We start from the raw sequence: 22,111 nt of genomic DNA, 5'->3' as shown, positions 1-22,111 counted from the left end.
ATTAAGGCTTAAAAGGTGCTAGCTGCAATGGGCAGCCCCCACCATTATTCATTCATTCAAACAACATAGTTTGGTAAACCAAGTTTCTGCAGTAAGCTAGTTTATCAAGGTGAAATATACTTTTGACATCATTTTTATTGTCTGACCTGTGTGAGTTGACCTGTAACACAGGTTTGTAGAGTTGTGGGATCTTCCTGTTAATGAGAGGCTGCAGAGCTTCTTTCAGTCTGTGGTAGTTCCTCTCTAGCTCCCTCTGATACTCTTTCTGGTCTGGACCAATCAGACTCTTATTTTTGCGAAGGGCATCTTCACACCTGGGGAGGTTATTGAATGTAGGCAAGTTCTATTATTCTATTATTACCATTTAACAATTAAAATAACATATTTGTCTTATTTCATCATCCATATAACCATACGTGGACTGCAATTATCCAGCTATTTTTAGGATAATAGTTCAATTTAATGGCATCGTCTATAGTATACTATGTAAACATCATCCCATTTACATATTATGCTGTATTTCTTGATTGATGTGATACAAAAGGTTCAATCAAAGTGTATACATGTCTTCATTATATTGGAATACTTGGGTCAGTAGTTGGACTACTGCAGTCCGTGAAAATGTAGTGTTTGAGCATATGGAATCAAACCTCTTGGTGAAGTCTTTGAAGCACAGTCGTAGTTTATTATGGTGTCTGTACAGTTTAGGATCGCTTGGGATCTCGGACAGAAACACCTGGGCCACCTCGAGAGGGCCCTGAAGAGAAATACAAAACATGCATTGATTAGAAACATGATTAGAAATGATTTACTCCCTTGACCACTGGCCATCACACAGTTTGCACTGATACTTGGCTGTGCAGTAATAGACAAAAACAACTGAAAAACTATTATTATTATTATTAATTAATTTGTTGTGAATAATGTTTTAGTTCATGTCCATCAGGTTCCAAACAAATAATATAAATATCAAATAAAATGAGATCTGAAGTCTTTCATTCTTGAAGTATTTAAGTAACTACATTCATCAAATAAATAGCACTACTACATGGCAATGCAATATATTAATCCAGAAGATAATGACAGTGATATTGGTTATGTATTATTAAGTGAATAGGCTCAAGGAGTCACCTGGTTAACAGTGGTGCCAACAGACCCCTGCAGAACCATCTGCAGCATTTTGGCATCAGATGGGTCCTGATGAGTGGCAAAGGCCAGCTCCTGTGTCTTTTTCTGCATGTCCTCAATGGCTACTTCAATGGGCGTGGAGATGATCTGAAAAGCAAACATTATTATAAGCAAATATGTATTGAAATTTACATCAAAACTATGTAACTTTTTTTTTTTTTTTTTTTTTTTTTTCAAAATTAAAAAAAATTAAATAATGAGTCAATACATCATCAAACTATGGTAAGCCAGTTATAAGCGTTTATATTTTAGACCTGACAAGATGGTTTTTCATGTATGGCGTGGGAATGGCATAGGTTAGTTGTCACAACGAGTAAGAAAGGTTGACATGGAGCACGCTAAATCTCAAACATCCAAGAAATCATCCATTTAAAAAAGGAAGAAAAAAAAGAAACGCTGAACAGATAAAAGTCTGCTTGTAAAGAGAACGTGACAGAACTCGTAAGTCATAATAAAACAAGAATCAACATTGGCTTGGCTTTTCAGAGATGGCGAGAACTGAGGGATTTGAAATTTTGTAAAAGCGACGAAGAGATGGCGTTTTTATTACTAAACAGGTGAGATTTTTGTATTGAACAGATAAATTGCCATACGTAGCTGTCTAACAGAGTTCATTGTAAAGCATTAACTATTGTAAACGGCCATTTCATTACGGCTGTGCTGGAATTTATTTTCAAGGAAGTACCATGACTATTAATGGGTATAGTCACTCACACAGTCACACAGAGCCAAACCACAACCAAAACAACGTTCTTCCACAAAATGCATGCAGTTTTGTTTTTTAACCGCAAGAGGGCCAAAAGTTACATAGTGTACTTTTAACCTTACAAATAATACTGTGGCATCCATTGTTATTGTTAACAGAAATTATTAAAAACGGTTTTCGTTAATTGAAATAAAGCTGAAATAATATATATATATATATATATATTTTAGATAAACTTACTGAACTTACAACTGAAAAAATAAGTTGTACTAAAGTACTAAAATGACTAAAAAAACAAAGCTAAATAGAAATATTAAAAACTAATAATATAAAAATAAAAAGTTAAATTCATTCAAAATAAATACTATAGTAGTATATAAATAATATTAAAATAACTGAATAAAATAAATAATCAGAATCAGATGATACCAGGCCTTTGATATGATGGTACTAAATGAATAAGTACTTTACTCTTATTCTAAGCTATTCAAATGATCTCAATAGTTTTCATATAATTTCAGTCTAGCATGGATCCCTATAGAAGCTTTCACAAAGCATGCGAGTTTGAGTTACCTCTTCTTTGTGGATGATGTTGATGCGGGTCTTGATGTAGGGGAAAGCGTGGGAAGTAGTGAGGATAGTCTTTCGTTTAAACTGTTCATGCAGGTCACCATGAGCTCTTCCATCGAGCGTGAATGGCGTGCAGTAGACGAAGCGGCGCAGGTTGTAGTTCTTATCGAAGTAAGTGATGCGGTCCTTCATTTCATAAGTGTCAAAATATGGTTCAACATATGTGATCTGAATAAAGGCCTGCGTCAGAGAAAAGGGATGTTATTCTCTACGCAAAGTATTTAATTTCCACAAAATTATTATTGATCACAAAACCGAGCACACATTTTGCACCATAACGCAACACGAAAACGCACCTTATTTGGATCCAATTTACACTTGTCGACTGGATTGGAATCTTTAATGACTTCCACTTGATCCTCACCAAACCTTTCACCATAAAAACTCTGGAATTAAGACAGAATTAAGACAATAACTTTTAAAATCACTCATCTACTAAAACAAATGCACCCATGCAAACAATTCCAAAGCAAACAGTGTCTTATACCTCAAGTCGATGAGAGATTTCTGCTAGTTTGGTGATGGCTGGCTCTTTGTATACAAACTCCTGCTCATCCAAGTCACCAAATTTAGAACCGTAAAATCCAACTCTGAAATAGGTGCCAAACATTCGCTTTCCATCCTGAAACAAACAAATGTGTCAGTTACTAATCTGTTGTCAATTAAAGTTACCATTTCAAAATACCAGATAACATGGAAATATAAATCCTTTTGATACTCATGTTGATGTGTATGGCTTTATATTCTAAAACAGTCACTCATAAAGAAAGGTAAAGTGCAATGAGGCAAACACAACATTTCCTCTTGGCAGCAAGTTATCAAGTGGCAACAGCAATGTAAACATTGTCTGGTACATGTTTACATAAATAACCTGCATACAACACTGGCAATAGTGATGCAAACATAACAGAGAAATACAGGAAAACACAGACACTAATACAGTATTGTTATTAGAATATAAACATCTACCATATTTGAGGATCTTTTGCAACCTCTGAGAAAGAAGCAAAAAGTTTGCTTCCATCCCTTTTACCTTCACTACTAAGTGGTCGTGTGTCATGACAGATGATTTTTTTATTATTATTTTTACAAATACTCCATATGGTTGCTCAGTTTTACACTACCATTCAAAAGTTTGAGGTCAGCAAGAATTAATGCTTTTATTCAGCAAAGATGCATTAAATTGATCAAAAGTGACAGTAAAGATAGTCATGTTATTAAAAGATTTCTATGTCATGTTTCTTGAGCACCAAATCAGCATATTAGAATGATTTCTGAAGGATCATGTGACAAGACTGAAGTAATAATGCTGAAAACTTAGCTTTGCATCACAGGAATGAATTACATAAAATGTGTTAAATAGAAAACAATCATTTAAAATTGTTGTTTTTACTGTATTTCTGATTAAATAAACGCAGTCTTGGTGAGCATAAGATACTTCTTTCAAAAACATTAAAAAGCTTGCCAACCTCAAACTTTTGAACAGGATATTTAATATTTATTTGATCTTTTTTTAGGAAGTAGTAGCTGAGAAGAAAGTGAGCATCTCCATATCAGACACAAAATCTAATTAAAATACATGAGTTTGAGCCAAGCTTCTGGATAGTGGTGCAAGAAGCATTTCAAAACAAACTGGGACCTTTCTCTGAGAACTGTATTAGCAAAGGTGGACATAACAGGAGGAAGACCAGAGAAAACCTCATGTCCTTAAACAGTAAGTGAACGACTGGACTCCGAAGAAGAGACAAAGGTTGGAACAAAAGAGAATATTTAGATTGTAGCAAGCTCCTTGTGAGAACATAAACGTGCTGCTGTAGCCTAATACAGAACGTCAGACTGAAATAGTTATGGCAATAGCAATAGAATGTCAGAATTAGTATGTACTTGAGTAACAGGGTAGGCCATAAACGCACAATAAGAAAATAAAGAGTCGTGCTTGTATTTGTACAAAGCCGGGAACATGTCTGAGTGCTCTACACACAGGAAGTGAAGTATCAACCAGGTGCAGATCAGGGCTGAACCAAAGCAGACCAAACATACATCAAATACTCAGATTGCGCTAATAAAACAATAGAACAAAACGCCTGAATGGACTTTGGACATAAAAGAACAATTTCCATGATAATTCTGTTAATTTGTGTAATATATCATATCATACGTTCCTGATGAAGTAACAATAAAAATACCACCATAACTACGTTCTTTAGTTCAGATTATAAAGAGCTGTTCAAACTGGTTGTAAACACTTTAAATCATAAGTTATCAGTAAGCCTAAATGAGTTAAATAGAGCTATAGTAAGCATTTTAAAATTAGCCAAAATAATGTATAAACAAACATGTAAGGATGTGAAAAAAACGGTGCGAATGATGGATGAATCTGTAGAGTTTTTGGGGTTCAGATTCCGTGTGGGCCTGGTTAGCAGGTGTCTGAGATGGTTCAGCCCCTCTCTGGTTCATTGCGATTGTCATAAAAGCTACAGAAATAAACCCTCAAACTATAAACTTACCACAAGACACAATAATTAAAGTGGGAAGAGGAGGGGTCAGCAACCAGGGAAATAAAAAGGAGAGAACAGAACATATTTTAATCAGGAAACCAGGAAACAGTTTGAAAGACTAACAAAACATGTACACACAAAACAAACAGCAATACTACCAAACTCCATAAATCAATATATTACAGAGAAAAAAAAGAAAAGAAAAAAAACTCACACACACAAAAAGACTAAAACCCAACAAAAACATGCAATGAGGAAAAAGCAGGCGGTGAAAAGTGCACTAAAGGGTCTTTATTAAATAGACAATTAGGAGACAGTGCATTCCTGGTGTGATGCTGCAAATATGAATGTTTTGTTGAGTTGCTGCCATGCATTAATCAATACAGTGAGATTAATACTTGTATACAAACAAATTGTAAATGAGAACTCAGGGGTCGATTTAGTTTGCAATTAAAACAAAAGCTTATATAAAGAGATCACTTGGATGTCACTTTCAGCACATGAATATATATATATGTTTTGAACTGATGATCACCAGGACATGTCCCTTTAGAAGAAAAAAAAGAAGCATAATTTACCAAGATACCATGAATTCTGATAGCATATTCTCTAAGAAGCGTCTGTCCCTAATTATAAGAATGTCCCTGTCCCAATGATGTTCTTCATTTGTTAAAGAGATACCCCAAAATTGATAATTCTGTCATTGTTTACCCACCCTCATGTCATTCCAAACCTGTATTACGTTTTTTCTTCAGTGGAACACTAAAAATGAATTTTTGAAGACAATCCTGGTTGCTATTTTCCATATAAAGCACAACAGTGCCCGCTCACTTTTTGCAGCAACCATGATTCCCCAAAGTATTTTCCCATTTATTTTTCCCAAAGGGATTTAAAAAAAAAGTCTTATTAAATATTAAAAAAGTCTTTGTTAAAGCATTATAAGCCCTGAACTAAACCAACCAGCTACAAGTTGAATTACATTGCATTACAGGAATTCAGCTGTTAAACACAATTATTTATTAAAATAAGTAAAAAAAAGAAGAAAAAAAAGAAAAGTGAACTGATGACTATGCCATCCATTTGCAACTGTAGGTTTTGTCTTCAAAGTTTTATAGGTTATTGTTAACAATTACATTTTCCTGTCGAGAAAATGAATGGGATTGTACTTCTGGAACCCGACTGTTGCACTCTATAATGAAAATAAATGAGGACTGTTGCTGTCAAGCTCCAAAATGAGGGGGAAAAACACCATTAAAGTGTCATAAAAATGTGATTCTATTCCAAATCTTCTGAAGTCAGTCATACAAACAATCCAAATGCAACAAAAACAATATGTGATGTCAACATGTTCTTTTGAGGCTGTTTTTCGTGATGATCCCGTTCACATAATATACATGACTTCTTTAAAAATTCTTCAAGTTCTCAAGTTATCAAATTTGGGCTGCGTCTGAAAGCGTCGGCAGCTAACTTGTTGCCTCGGTGCCCTTTCAGGCAATGACTTTACATGCAGCATTGGCACACGAACGTACCTCATGAAACTGATTTCGGACAGGATTCTGAGCCAGAAGAGCGGTTTAATGATCTACAGCAAAATAGAGAGAGCTTTGGTGATAATATTTAATTATCACAATAGCAATTTCCCACTAGAAATGGCATCAGAAAAAGAAAATGTTGGTCAAAAACATACATTTACACACAAACTGACCAAACGCAACTTTTAGACGGCATTCTTTATTTTTTGTCTTAACCTTTACACAATCAGATTAAGGTATCTCAAGAGACAGGAAGTGAAGCTAATATTGTATTCATATGTGCCTTGATGCCTTCCTAACTTGAAATGCATCCTCCGAAGGCAGCATTTTTAAGCTTTCGGACAAAGCCATGGTTTGTTTGTCTCACAAAGCTATTCTGTATACTCAGAAAACTTGGAATATGGAGCATATTGGCTCTTTCATGGTTCTTTTATGTTCTATTTGAAGTCTGATAGCTCCAACTCCAATTGAATGAAGAAACTAGTATATTACTCAGAATATCTCCTTTTATTTTCCAGGGAACAAAAAAAAAAAAAGTCATACAGGTTTAGAATGACATGAGGTTGAGAAAATGATGACAGAATTTTCGTTTCTAGGCAAACTGATCCTTCAAGGTTATCTACATGTCTCGCATAAATCGAACCCTGTGCTTTTTGAGACATGGTAAGACATAAATGGCAGTGCTGATGAAACAGAGTGAGAAAGACGGATGAGGGAGTGAAATGAGGCATTCGTGAATAAATCTGTCATTAGTGTTCACAGTGGCTCCCATGCATGGCCTGTCAAATCTGACAATGTTAACAACGCTTCTCCTCAAGAAAGAGAGGGGAGAGAGAGAGGAAGATGAGAAGAGGAAGAGGGATGCTGCTGCCCACACTGCACTGACAGCAGTCCCATGGAAAGAGAGATGGAGGGATGGACAAAGAAACGAAAACGTCCATAAAAAGGTTAATGGGTCAAATTCAAAGCAAAGAGAGTCATGATAAACGCCCACAGCTTGCACGTATGGGCCAAGCATTAACCATGAAGTTCAGCACCTACCTCCCAGCCTGTGCTCTGTATAACAGAGAGAATACAGCACAAATCAACATACACAAGTCACAATCACCCCTTTTAGAAGTCCAGACTCACTGACTGCATTATGGGAAACAATTGTTTCAGAAAAATCATACACTACTGTTCAGAAGTTTGGACACAGTAGGAGTTTTTTAAACAATACTTTTATTCAGCAATGATTCATTAAATTGATCGAAAGTGACAGTGAGGCTTTTATAAATGTTACAAAAGCTTTCTATTTAAAATAAATGCTGTTCTTTTCGACTTTCTATTCATCAAAAATCCAGTTTCTACAAAAATATTAAGCAGCTCAACTGTTGATAAGAAATGTTTCTTGAGCCACAAATCAGCATATTAGAATGATTTTTGAAGGATCATGTGACACTGAAGATGGGAATAATGGCTGCTGAAAATTCAGCTTTGCCTTCACAGGAATAAAATTACATTTTGAAATGTAATAAAATAGATAACAGTTCCTTTATTTCATAATGTTTCACAACATTACTCTTTTTTTTTTAAATCAAATAAATTCAGCCTAGATGAGAAGAGACTTTTTTTTAAAACATTAAAAAAATAAATTTTTACAGACCCCAAACTTGTGAACGGTAGCATATTAGACTGTATCCACCACGCATGACTATTCATCCCTACATACCACGTATTATAAAAACTATAATATATATATATATATATATATATATATATATATATATTATATATATATATATATATTTATTTATTTATTTATTTTTTTTTTTTTTAAATGAGTGGTTACTCATTGCATAATGCTAAAGTGTTTTGGGTGGTTCCCAGGGATCTTCTATACAGTCGCTGAGGTGTATGTAGTGCTTTTTAGCATGTTGCTATGCAGTTTCTCGGTTATGATATTCTGTTCACCTCTTTCAATCTATGTCTGTTGGATTTTCCTGTGTAAATTTCAAGTCTGACTGCTCACAAAAGTTATAACACTTCCCATCAACCAGCCGCACAAACTGAACTAGTGCGAGACTAGTTTTTCAAATTATCAACCCTATGTACAGTATGAGCAAGGCCCATTCACACAAATGATAACTATAACTGATGTTTTAATGAGTTCAAATTCTCAGAGAATAGCACCACAACTATAACAATAACATCACAGAGGAACAATAATGTCAGAATCACTTTCAAAGAAATTATTGAATGATTAAAAACATTAACAGCTAATCATAGAATTAAAAATGATCCATTTGACTTGAAAGAGGTTGAACATTTGAAGAGGCAGATGACATAACTGCAACGCACGATTATATAATAAACAGAACATTTTCATCCGTCTAATATAGTTATCATTATAGTTCTCATTCATAGTGATAATACTACTCATAATGCCCAGGAAATCTCACTAAACAGAGTCCATGTTCACAGCACCTCACTGTCACTCTGATGTAAAAAAGATAAACATGTCATGCAGTCTTGTTAATGTAAAATCTCTTTCACGTGTCTTGCATAAATCACGTCTGTGTGTATACACAAGCAAAATATTGCCAAGTTAGACATCTGGCACACTGTTGCTTTGTACTACTAGGGCAAAAATACAAAGTCCTGTTGTCTTACACTGCTTCACAGCACGCATGAAGAGGCTAACCAGAGCCTTTATTTTAGGATCCAAAACAAGGAAAACTCCCTTTTTAAGCACTTACCTGGTGCACAATTTTGCCAAAGGCTTCCTGAAGTTTACCATGAATAGTGGCTAGCTTTTTGGCATCCCTGTTGGCCTCGTGAATAGGGATGAGCACTTTGTAGACTTCGTTCACTGCTTCGTACATACCAGCCTGAAGATAAATAATGATAAGAGTGGCTGATGCCCGATATAAAACAATATGATGTAATACAGTTAAATGATTGCATATTAGACTGCTGAAAATATTTTTATTTTGCACAGTAAAAACTCAAAGTGTTTGAAAAAAAATAGGTCTTTACACTTTATATTAGGTGTCTTTAAGCATGAGATAAGGGGTTTGGTGGTATGATTAGGTGTAATGGTGGGTTAAGGTGTAAGGGAAGGGTCAAGTGTAATTGCTGATGTAAATACGGAAGTTAATTACAGCAGTATTTACATGCAGGTATTTTCTAAATAGAAGTACAATATAAAAACATGTACACAATAAGTGAATTGTATCAAATAATTTTAATGTTAGTACATAGTAAGTTAATACACTAAATATAAAGTGGGACTAAAAATTAAGTAAAAATTAGAAAGTTTATTTAAAAAACAATTTATAATACATTATTATTATTATACCAAAATGTAAATATGATACATATGAATGTAAATAATATTATACATATGAATCAATAAAAAAAAAAAAAAGGAATATAGCCAAAATCAGTCTTTTAAACATCATAGTAAATAACTCACCATAGAAAAGGAGGCTGCAGCTTGTTCCAGCAACCCAACTAAGCCTGCCTCAGTAAAGTACTTCCCAGAGCAGATACCCTCCTCATCCGGGGACACCACATCATCTGACACAGCAGATTCTTCCAGTACATTAGAGGAAATGTTCTGTGGTGTGAGATAGATATTAATATATTATAATCAAAAAGTAAAAGATTGATGCATCGTTATCTGTGTCACAGGGTGCGGCAGGAACCTGAAAGGTGACACAGCCCACAGGCAGGTACTTGCGGTCCTCCAGCATGCTGAGGTACTCAGCCACCAGGGCGGCGCTGTGTACTAAGCATTGGGCTGCCTCTGCATGATTATTCCTCTCTGAGTGCTTCCCTGCCATATTTTGCAGCCAAGTCAGTCGTAGGTCTGGGGATGTCTGGTAGCCCTTAGCAATCCTACATGACAGAAAAGAGACATTTGTCTTGATAAATAATGGAGTAAATTGTGATTTTTTGCATGTTTCTGCAAGTGAAACTATATTCCATAAAAACTGCATGACTTTATTTTTAGTTTTTATTTCATATTTATCTCTAGAAAATTACAAGACTTTTTTTTCTTATACACTACCATCCAAAAGGTTCTTTTGTTTGTTTTTGAAAGAAGTCCATTATGCTCACCAAGTCTGTATTAATTTATAATCAAAAATACAGCAAAAACAATAATATTGTGAAATATTATTACAATACAATATAACTGTTTTCTATTTTAATATATTTTAAAATGGAATTTGCTCTTGTGATGCAGTTACATTTTCAGTAGCCATTACTCCAGTCTTCAGTGTCACATGATCCTTCAGAAATCATTCTAATATGCTGATTTGCTGCTCAAGAAACATTTCTTATCAATGTTGAAAGCAGTAGAAACCACAATACGTTTTTTTCAGTATTCTTTGAACAGAAAGAGCAAATAAATCAGCATTTATTTGAAACAGAAATCTTTTGTAACATTATAAATGTCTTCACTGTCACTTTTGATCGATTTAATGTGTCCTTAAATATTTCATTTCTTTCAAAAAAAAAAATTGACTGACCCCAAACTTTTGAAGAGTAATGAATAATTTATTAATAATTAAAAATAACTCACTCAGTAGTCACTGACTAGTTAGTTTGTAGTTATTAATATATATGTTTTTTATATATTATGATGTTGGGGGATGGGGCTACAGACATTTGATGCATTTAAATCTATTTTTAAAACTATTTTCCATGCTAGATTAACCATGTTAGATAATAATGACAATGTAGCTAATATATTAATGTATAGTACCTGTACATGAGATCAATAAGCATCTCTGGATCTTCTTGATGTTCCTTCATTTTTACTGTGTCTGATAGAATCATGTGCAGGTTAAACACCAGATCTTGAACCTGAAACCAAAGTCAAAATCAGTGCTTTGTGTCAAGAACTAATAAATAGATTACAGAAACAGATTTGTGAGCTTCACCTGGTCAGGGAAGGTGGTTTCTCTGAGCTCTAGGTCCTCCTCTGCATACGTGAGGATGGTCTTGAGTGAACGCCGCAGAAACTCCTCATTGAAGTTCTGGGATGTACCCACCAGAGATGAAAGAGACATGGTCACCTGCATTTTCACTCGTGCAAAGTTCTGAAGGAGAGAGAAAGAAAACACAAGATAAAGCCCTTTACATATTATCAACAAAGAGACTAAATGGAAAAAGGAATGAATATAACATATTAATGAATATAACATTTATACACATCTATATACATATATATACATATAATGGTTAGAGAGTCAGACTTGTAACCCGAAGGTTGCGGGTTCGATACCAGGCAGGAAAAGACTAATAAATAAAAATAAATAAATATTGGGGGTCAGTAAGAACCATTACTTATTCAGCAAGGATGATTAAAAGTGACAGTCAAGACATTTATAATATTACAATTTGAAATAAATGCTGTTCTTTTTAAACTTTCTATTCATCAAAGAATCCCGAAAAAGTTGTTTCAATAAAATATTAGGCAGCACACCAAATCAGCATATTAGAATGATTTCCGAAGGATCATGTGACATTATAGACTGGAGTAATTATAATTATATGTAATTATAATTATATAAATATATTAAAAAGGAAAACAATTATTTATAATATTTCAATATATTACTGTTTTTACAGTATTTTTAAACAAATGCAGCCTTAGTGCGCATAAAAGACTTCTTTCAAAAACAAAAGCAATGACAGTGTAACAAATTTTATAATAAAAAAAGAAAAAAGTTCTAGAAACAATTCAGTAGAGATATGGCATATTTAGACTGAGGTACAGAATTTGGGGGCGCAAACAATAAACTAATAATTACGGTGATTATGACAGAGTGTGTTTCTCACATTTCCAATCTCAAAGTTCTGTCTCATGAGGAGGTAGAGGGAGGCGCTGGCATGGGCTCTGATGGTGCCAATGCTACTGCTACAATTCCTCAGGAGACGCAGGCACAGGTCAGCACACTGCTCTGTCTCCTCCTCAAACAGCAGCTCTGGAAACTAAACACACATTAAGACTTATACACTATGTCGCACTTCATAATAAAAGGTACAACATTTAAGGTCAAGAGAGTAATCACCAAATAAAAATTGCATAAACTAGCAGGAGCTAAACTGAACAATAAAGTCTTTAACCTGATCAGCATTTACTCACCTTTGACACGAGAGCTCTCTGTGTAGCAAAGCAGTGTTGCAAATATAGGGCACTTTGATTACATGCCATGCTGTGGAGCAGGACTTTCAGAACCCCTCCCAGAATGCTTTCTTTGGACTCCGTCACTGACACGGTCTGCATGGCACATAGAGGGACCATAATTGTTACAATAAATGTCTCATGTTAAAATATTGACAGTTATTGATAGTAGTTGAGATCATTACCTGAACTATTATTTCCAGCGTATCCAATATGATGAGATTAGCTTCAGTTGCCAGGTTGCCATCAATAATTGCTTCATGCTCCAGCTCAGCCCTGGTCCTGACAAACAATGAGGTAATGAATGGTTAGAATGGTGCAATATGGCAGGTACAAAATGGAGTGGATCCTTGAATGCAACCGCAATCTCCACACAAGCATTCAAGTGAGTGCATACAGAGGAAGGGTGTCCTCTGCATACAGACCAAATATTTTGATCCATTTGTACTCGAGTAAGTTTTTGTCCTAGCCTGTGTTGTAAAATCGCTACAATAATACCCTGAACTTTCACTTACATAGACTTAATCTTTATATGAAGGAAGTTTGAAAGGAAGAAAGTTTGGAAGGAAAGAGGGAGGGAAGTTTGGAAGGACAGGAAGGAAGGAAGGTATTAAACATTTAAATATTAAAAACAACAAAATAAATAAATAATACAAACTTGACTTTTTACTTATATGGACTTAATCTTTACACTTTGAAAATATTATGGCACTAAACATTTAAATATTAAAACAATATTTAAATATAAATAAATAATAAAAGAAATCTAACATTCTAATCTGTAAAATATATAAGTGAACTTTCACTTATACTGACTTAACATTTACAATTTAAAAAAAAAAATAATGATAGAGTACTTAATGTAATAGTAATTTATTAGTAAAAAAACAAATATTTATATAATAAAAACTAACAAGTAAACAAACAAAAAACTAAAAAAAATCCAGTTCTATATGCGAATCATTGTAGGTTTGAGCTAGGCATTATGATTTCAAAAAGGTTAAAAAATTCACATGAACTGAAGATGCGCAAGCATATCCTAGGGAGCTTACAAACCTAACTAAGAAGGGCTCCAGGCTTCTCCCATTGCGCAGTATGGTTCCTTTAAACCTGTATGGTACACGATTCATTCAAAATAGGCCACACACAAATATCATAGCCCTGTACCAAAGCTTTATGAGGAAGGAGAGAGAGCCATGGCCCTGTCACAGACTTACTGTGGCTGATTATTGTTAGAAGCAGAGAGGTTGTTAAAAGGTTTTTGAAAATGCGGTATAATACTGTATTGTTAAACTGCAGCTTTGCACCTGGAGGTTCACTATGTACATATATCATCCAATCCGTGATTAGGCTTTACTCATCAGGACACTTCACATTTTTTTAGAAGCTAAAAGCTAAAATATAAATGCTACAAAAACGTTAGCATCAGCACTTAAAATTAAACTTGAGTAGTTAGTCTTTTTTTTTTTAATTAATACTTCACAGGTAAACCATAAAATGCATAATTATTTTTCTACAGGTTTATTTTACATGCTATTTTATATAGAAAATCAGTTTGTACACAGCGGCTCCAGGAGGTAGAGTTTTAAATGGGCCCATAGTAATTTAAATTCCATATGAATGGGCCACTGAATGGGATTTCGAAAGTACAGAAGCACCCACACTGCCTGGTGCTTGTTCCTTTGAAAAGGAGAGCCTAGTGATTACAGAAGGTTATGAGGGAAGTTCAGGCCTGTTATTCAATGACCTCAAACAATAACCACCAGAGAATTGTTTTAATATACAGTATCTCACAAAAGTGAGTACACCCCTCACATTTCAGCAACCATTTTGTTATGTTCTCAAGGGACAATACCATAGAAATGAAAATTGTATATAGAGTAGACAATGTGCAGCTTGTATAGCAGTACAGATTTACTGTCCTCTGAAAATAGCTCAACATACAGCCATTATTGTCTAAATAACTGGCAACAAAAGTGAGTACACCCTAAGTGAACATGTCAAAACTGTGTCCAAAGTGTCAATATTTTGTGTGAGCACCACTGTTATTTAGCACTGCCTCAATCCTACTGGGCATGGAATTCACCAGAGCTCCACAGGTTGTTGCTGGGATCCTCTTCCACTTCTCCATAATGACATCACGGAGCTGCTGGATGTTAGACACATGGCGCTTCTCCACCTTCCGCTTGAGGATGTCCCACAGGTGCTCAATAGGGTTCAGGTCTGGAGACATACTTGGCCACTCCATCACCTTCACCTTCAGCTTCCTCAGCAAGGCATTTGTCATCTTGGCGGTGTGTTTGGGGTCATTATCATGCCGTTCAGCCCAGTTTCTGAAGGGAGGGCATCATGTTCTGCTTCAGAATGTCACAGTACATGTTGGAATCCATGTTTCCCTCAATGAAGCAGAGCTCCCCAGTACCAGCAGCACTCATGCAGCCTCAGACTATGATGCTACCACCACCACCATGCTTGACTATAGGCGAGACACAATTTTCTTGGTACTCCTCAACAGGCCATCGCCACACATGCTGGACACCATCTGAGCCAAACAAGTTTATCTTAGTTTCATCAGACCACAGGACATGGTTCCAGTAATTCATGCTCTTGGACAGGTTGTCTTCAGCAAACTGTTTGCGAGCTTTCTTGTGAGCCAGCTTCAGAAGAGGCTTCTTTCTGGAACGACAGTCATGCAGACCAACTTGTTGCAGTGTGCGGCATATGGTCTGAGCACTGACAAGCTGACCTTCTATTTCTGCAACCTCTAAAGCAATGCTGGCAGCACTCATGCATCTGTTTTTTAAGCCAGCTTCTGCACCTGATGCACAGCACGAGGACTCAACTTCTTTGATTCCACTTCTTTGGCCTGTTCCGAGTGGAACCCGTCTTGGAAAACCTCTCTCTATGACCCTGGCCACTGTGCTGTAACTCAGTTTCATGGTGTTACCGATCTTCTTATAGCCTAGGCCATCTTTGTGGAGAGCAACAATTCTAATTCTCCAATCCTCAGAGAGTTCTTTGCCATGAGGTGCCATATTGAACATCCAGTGATCAGTATGAGAGAATTGTACTCAAGCACCAAATTTTAACTGCTCTAATACAAGATACACACATTTGTATGGTCCTGTCAAGCAGACAAAAACATGAACATGATGAATAGGACATGTGGCTTTGCATGGTTAAACAACATACAACTGTTATCACTTAGGGTGTACTCACATTTGTCGCCAGCTATTTTGACAATAATAGCTGTATGTTAAGATATTTTTAGAGGACAGTAAATCTATACTGCTATACAAGCAGCACATTGACTACTCCAAAATAAATCCAAGTTTCATTTCTATAGTATTGTCCCTTGAGAAGATATACTAAAATTGTTGCTAAAATGTGAGGGGTGTACTCACTTTTGTGAGATACTGTAAATTAATGAACGAAGACCAGTGGTTCTCAACTGAAAGGCCACAACCCACTAATGGGCTTCACTTTCAGTGTGCATGTGTTCCGGATGCATGAAAAATAGCAGCAAAATGTTTAAATCACTAAATATTAGGGATGTAACGGTTCTCAGTAAAAAAAAAAAAAAATCTAACCATACCATTCTCCACCCACAGTTCAGCGTGCACTTGCATCGCGGTTCATCTCAAATCTGATGACGCATATATAATATGGTTTGTTGAAAATGTAAACATTCAAGCGCAAGAAGACGCGAAAGAGAACTCGGGTGCGCTGTGAGAAGATTTGTGTGTGTACATCCGAAGCGAGCACACAGAAAGCCGCGTCTCAGACAGTGCGCAAATATTTAGATTCAAGTCTTGCGCTTGAACGTACAAATTCACATAAAAATTGTCAACATGCCCGTTTTGGCGAGTATCCTAGCAAACATAGTAGTTTATGTCTTAAGTGAATGTAAACAGTCGAGAAAGACAACGCATATGTATCAGTATCAGTATACTGGATCCGTGCATTGTCTTAGTGTGTGTTTTTAATGTTTATTAAACAAAAAAAGACAAGGAAATCACTCACTGCTCTTGACTGAATAGCTTTTGTAACTTTAATAATGATTAATCTTTAATTTCTACAGTGAAGATTAAATGCGATGTTGTTTTACATTTGATTGAATCTCTTTATTCAATCTCTGTACCTGAAAACTACTGTTAGGTATTTGTATCTTTGCTCTGTTATATTTATTTGTGCTGTTGCTTGTAGTTTGATTATTTGTTCTTATTTTCTTTATTTTTATTTGACAGTAGTCCTTTTTTCCCTGAACATAGCACATACCGAGCCGTGCCGAAACTGACCCTAAAACCGTGATAAAAACAGAAGCAGTGAGTAATTTGAACCGTTACACCCCTACTAAATATTAAGTTGGATTAACTAAAAAAAAATAATAATAAATAAATAAATAAATAAATAAATAGAAACACTACATTTCACCATGACAAACAAAAGCTTTCACTATAGTACATTACCTACACAATTGTTTGCTAAAACACTATCAAGTGGCACCAGAAAACATTGTAATTGCAAAATATTCGTTTAATCTGTTTTATACAAGCACATTTTTCCAAACAAGCTATTGAAATATATCTAATAAAACAGTTTAATTAAAAATATTTAAATAAATAAAGTGAAATATTATTTAAAATATGAAAGTGAGGTTCTCTGCCTAAATGTCATTCATGCTGTATTTTGTAATAGTACTTTTTTCCTTAACATTTTCCCCCTCATTTGACTTTTACATGAAAAATTAAAAAAAATTTATTGGATAAACATTATATATATAAAAGATGGTCTGAAGTGCCTAGGGTTAGGATTAGAGAATAAAGGTTGAGAACCGCTGTTCTGAACAACTGCCACCATGTTATTTCTCTAAATTAAATCATTAAATAAGTGCTTGGAATTAAAGAGAACAACATGACAAATATAAAATACACCTCTCATAGCTCATTAGTGTGTAAAACCTAAATCTTTAAAAAAAAAAAAAAAAAAAAAAAACAACATATTAATGATACTATATTTTAACTGGTTAAAGATAATTGTTAATAGTTCACTGTGAATATGAGGTTGACTACATTAAAGGGGCTATATGTAAGAACTGTCATGTATTAATCACTTTGTATTGCTAATGTGTTAACAGCTTGTATGAAAATTAAAAAAAAAAAAAAAAAAAAAAGACTTTCCCAGACTTCCTAGGTTGTCTATGAAAGATGAAAGACTGATTTTTATGTGAAGGACTATGAGGACCTTTTTGCCAAGTAGATGAAAAGGATGTGGCATTTACACGCGCTCCCAAATTTATTTTTGATTATCTCATCTGTCGACATGATGCCATTGAATTGAAGAGCTGGTCCAAACGTACCAACATCACTGTTTTCTCTCCACTGTCATTTTTGTTGCGTGTTTATTTTGTTATTGAAATGAAAGCGTCAGGATATTCGTTAAAAGTATATCGCTGCAAAGGTATTTCCAACTACTTTTTACATATAAGCAAAGAACGAAAAAGAACTTTGCAGTAAGTATATAGGGGCCTTGAATCACGTTTAGTCTCTTGTAAGTTTACGTGTGGACGAGTGCAAGCATGAGCAATAAATTGCTGGCTGCAGTTCACTTAATGGCCACTGGTGTCGCTAATAACAAGGGTTACTGAATTCTACATATAGCTCCTTTAAATTTGAAATCACTCACAACACAGGTAGGCTTACCCTATAGGCTAAGATTGTTAAGTAATACAGCTAAATCTTAGACCTGAGAGGCTGGTTAAAGATCCATGTTGCATTCTTGTTATAAACACTGGTCATCCAAGCTGCATCCTACTCCATTCCCCCAAATAAAGACACACACACACACACACACTGGTCTGGGGGCAGAATCACATTGTGGTCAGTAACAACTGCATCCAGACCAATCCAAGCACCAGTAGAGGAGAGCAGAACAAAAGCAAGAGGGGAGAGGGGTTTTAAATTCAGGTCTGAAGCAAAGCAAGGGTCATTGAAAGCAAAGAACACTTCAGCTGTACAATACCTGACTGATCTCTGGCCCCTAAACACACAGTACATGAAAGAACAAGGTCAAATAAAGGGGTTATTTGAGGTCAAATGGTTAATGGTTGTTTCTGTATAAATATGGGAAAGTATGGGTCATAAGATTATGAATGTCATCAAATTAATTGTTTTATGGGAAGAAAAAAAAGCATTTATCTCAATATGAAGATACAGAACACATAGACAATGCACAAAATCAATAAGGCAGACTAACTAATTACTAAATTACAACAATTTAGATAATTAGTATGTGAATTTAAAAAAAAATAATAAGAAGAAATGTATGTCTTTATTTAAAATCACTTAAATTATTATTTTTAAATAATTAAAAAAAGACGAAAAATTAGTAAATTGAGTTAAAATTAATCTCTCTCTCTCTCTTTTCTTTTTCTTTCTTTCTTGATCTTACTACTGCCCTTATATGATGACCAGATTACAATGTTTGTACTTGTATCCCAAATGTTACATAATTGAGTCAAAGAAAAAAGTCAAAGGTCACCTACTTTAATTTTGTCTCAGAAACACCTGAAAAAAAAAAAAAAAAAAAAATTTAAACAATATTAATAAAACCATACTTGTCCATCTTTTCGCTGGTCTGACGCCAGTGGGTCATGTCTTTTCTCCAGCGTAGATTCTCCTGGCTGCCAAAAGCACTGCCTGATGGACTTCTCTCTGTGGAAAAAAAGGATAGAGAAAAGGCAACATACATCAAATTTGGGTATGTGTCAAATTGCCATCATTTAGCTTTTGAATGATATTTCTAACAGAATATTGACCATTGTTTTGTTTTTTATTTAACTAACCAAGCTGCCCCCTGCTGCGCCGCACCATCTCCTGTCTGGCTCCAATACTGCCTAGGATGGCTTCCTCCAACTTGGCCTTCATGTCTTTAGATTTCTTAAAAGTTAGACTGTTCATACGTTCAAATGCCTTCTTGCCCTGCATGAACAAAAAATGGGCCTTTTTGCATGAGATGGATGGATAGAAACACAAACACTTATTAATTTCACTCAGCAGGTGTGGGGATATAGATGAGCAGATTGTGTGTATTTATTTACAGATGAATAGAAACATAAACATAGATGAGACAACAGATAAAGATATATTGCAACTAAGAGAACTTCTGAATAAAACATGCTTAAAACTCCCTCAAATATGGAGTTTATTCAAACCTTGTATTCAAAGCAGGAGACACAGAGGTAGAGCAGGTCTAACAGACGGTTGAGCTGGGAGACAGAGAGGTCAGTGAACCATTTCTGAAGCACCATCTCATCGGCATTCTTCAACACCCACAGCAGACAGATGAGCAGACTTCGACTGGACTCGGCCGAGAATGAGCCATGCTGACGGGTGGCCTGGAGAACAAGGTGTATAGATTTTTGTAAAGGACTGGTATTCTCCTTTTTCATACACTGCATGATGCATCTTTCATGTTGTATAACTTTGCTTTGGTCTAATTGTCTGCAATTGTTCATTCAAAAGAATTCAATTTATTATTATAGAAGTTATAGAAGTTATGGCTGCTTAAGATTTACGAAAAATAAAAAGGATGTTCACAAAAACTTGCAGAGGATGCAAGGTTTTTGCACGGATTCCTAAACTTTTTTTTTGTCAGCTAAAATCTCATTTTTAGAGATATTTAGAAATATTTAGTTCATATTTCTATATTTTAACATGTATGTATTTTTAGAATTTTAAAACTTGAAATATACATTTTTTTTTATTACTTTTTCTTAAATTTTATATTTTAAAATTTTATTTAATAATTAGCTTTTCCATTTCCATCAAATCACAAACCTCCAGCAGTTCCTTCATGATCCCCCAGGGTTTCGCAAACCCCAGTTTGGCAACAGATGGAATTGCATAAATGGCTGTTTTAAAACAGGTTTCCATCCCAAACTCATTGGTCGCACCAACATACATATATATATATATATATATATGCGCAATGCAATATAACAATCTATGTACGTGTGCTTTAAAATGGTCCTGTGTGTTGATCATTGTAGCCAATCACAGACATATCCGATGAGCGTGTGAACACAGTGGCCAATCAGAGGTGTTTACGAATCCGCTCAACAGCGCTCAAAGCGTCACATTTTTAAAATTTCAGTACCGATTGGTACCGAAGTCGGTACTTTTGACAACTCTATTTAAAACCATGTCTTAAAAACAGTGAAGTCACAATACCTGTGGATTGAGAAGAAAACTACTTGGCCGTGACATTTGTGGCACAGATGTTCCTGCAATAGCCATGGCAACAGTTTGGCTGATCATACTGTTACCCTCAGCTTCCTGCTCCTCGGTACCTGGACCACCAGGACGCCCCCACTGATTATGCGATTCTGTGATGGTAAAAGAAAGGTTAAAATCAAAGCTAAAAAAAAAACAACAACAACAACAACATGGATGGACATATATACACACCAGTGAAATCATGGAGCTGAGGAAGGGTTTCCATGACAATGCCTATGAGTGGTAGGTAGAGCAGGGCGACTCTGGCTTTGACCTCAGGGTCAGCATAACGTGGGTCCGAGTCATGACTGGATAGCAGATTATGAACCACACTGATGACCTTCTTATGGAGACCAAACATCCTACAGCAAGAGTAAAGAGTAGAGAATATAAAATTAAACATTTGGTAAATGTTTGGTAAAATCCATTTTAAATTTTGTTTTAATTATAATTAATATTAATTATATAATAATAAAATATATACAAATAAAATATATTTTTAATTATTGATTATTGTTTTTAATATATAAATATTTTAATATATATTAAAATGACAAAAGTCATAAAAGAATGAAAACAGGGCACACACCAGGGTACTGACCCATCAGTCTCAGGGTCCAGAATCACAGCCAGCTCTGTCAGAACAAGACCAGCGAGGTAATGCTGCTCTCTGAAGGGCACAGACAGCTCAAACATGTTGGCTATCTTTTGGTCCTGCACATGGGTAGAGAAACCAGAACTCTGGTGGGAGACAATGAGAAAGAAAAACAAAACAAAAAAATGGGAATAAAGTTTTCATAATAAAATTTTGGTATAATTTAGAGTTTATCACAGTTTCTCAGTTTGTGTTTTTATACCTGAGATGTGGCAGAGGAGACCGAAGGAGAGGGGGAGGCTGGGGGTGTAAGCAGACTGAATGGCAGGTTTAGAGTGACGTAATGTTCATGGCTACAGACTATCCTCAGGAAATCTAGTCTCAGAGACTCTAGGGTGGGGTTCTGTAATGCGTAGAGCTTGGTGGACACCTGGGAATAGGAGGAAGAGAAAATCATCAGAAAAGACGTAAAAAGCATAGCATGTTATCTGGAGCTGAATTTTTAAGA

The 22,111-nt window shown here is 35.3% G+C and overlaps 1 protein-coding gene across 21 annotated transcripts in view; it reads right to left on the bottom strand.

Moving 5' to 3' along the window:
- Nucleotides 1–22,111, bottom strand: part of dock7 (dedicator of cytokinesis 7) — a 51,677-nt gene that overhangs the window by 958 nt on the left and 28,608 nt on the right. For 4 of the 21 annotated variants that reach the window (XM_051898296.1, XM_051898291.1, XM_051898301.1 and 1 more), the window contains 24 exons: nucleotides 21,866–22,033; nucleotides 21,598–21,749; nucleotides 21,201–21,370; nucleotides 20,964–21,118; nucleotides 19,946–20,128; nucleotides 19,577–19,733; nucleotides 19,349–19,445; nucleotides 18,754–18,771; nucleotides 13,789–13,842; nucleotides 12,918–13,014; nucleotides 12,694–12,828; nucleotides 12,387–12,539; nucleotides 11,486–11,644; nucleotides 11,308–11,408; nucleotides 10,244–10,436; nucleotides 10,012–10,155; nucleotides 9,293–9,424; nucleotides 7,596–7,610; nucleotides 3,012–3,137; nucleotides 2,821–2,910; nucleotides 2,468–2,704; nucleotides 1,132–1,275; nucleotides 651–757; nucleotides 147–314 (listed from right to left, as the gene is read on the bottom strand). In XM_051898296.1, the coding sequence (XP_051754256.1) occupies nucleotides 147–314; nucleotides 651–757; nucleotides 1,132–1,275; nucleotides 2,468–2,704; nucleotides 2,821–2,910; nucleotides 3,012–3,137; nucleotides 7,596–7,610; nucleotides 9,293–9,424; nucleotides 10,012–10,155; nucleotides 10,244–10,436; nucleotides 11,308–11,408; nucleotides 11,486–11,644; nucleotides 12,387–12,539; nucleotides 12,694–12,828; nucleotides 12,918–13,014; nucleotides 13,789–13,842; nucleotides 18,754–18,771; nucleotides 19,349–19,445; nucleotides 19,577–19,733; nucleotides 19,946–20,128; nucleotides 20,964–21,118; nucleotides 21,201–21,370; nucleotides 21,598–21,749; nucleotides 21,866–22,033 (3,155 nt within the window). Of the gene's footprint in view, nucleotides 1–146; nucleotides 315–650; nucleotides 758–1,131; nucleotides 1,276–2,467; nucleotides 2,705–2,820; nucleotides 2,911–3,011; nucleotides 3,147–7,595; nucleotides 7,611–8,365; nucleotides 9,033–9,292; nucleotides 9,425–10,011; nucleotides 10,156–10,243; nucleotides 10,437–11,307; nucleotides 11,409–11,485; nucleotides 11,645–12,386; nucleotides 12,540–12,693; nucleotides 12,829–12,917; nucleotides 13,015–13,788; nucleotides 13,843–18,753; nucleotides 18,772–19,348; nucleotides 19,446–19,576; nucleotides 19,734–19,945; nucleotides 20,129–20,963; nucleotides 21,119–21,200; nucleotides 21,371–21,597; nucleotides 21,750–21,865; nucleotides 22,034–22,111 lie in introns of those variants that run through there. The other 17 variants (XM_051898303.1, XM_051898308.1, XM_051898312.1 and 14 more) reach the window with 11 other exon arrangements.

The sequence above is a fragment of the Ctenopharyngodon idella genome, chromosome 6 (assembly GCF_019924925.1).
Source record: "Ctenopharyngodon idella isolate HZGC_01 chromosome 6, HZGC01, whole genome shotgun sequence".
Lineage (NCBI taxonomy): Eukaryota > Metazoa > Chordata > Actinopteri > Cypriniformes > Xenocyprididae > Ctenopharyngodon > Ctenopharyngodon idella.
This window is presented reverse-complemented; position numbering and strand designations above follow the sequence as displayed.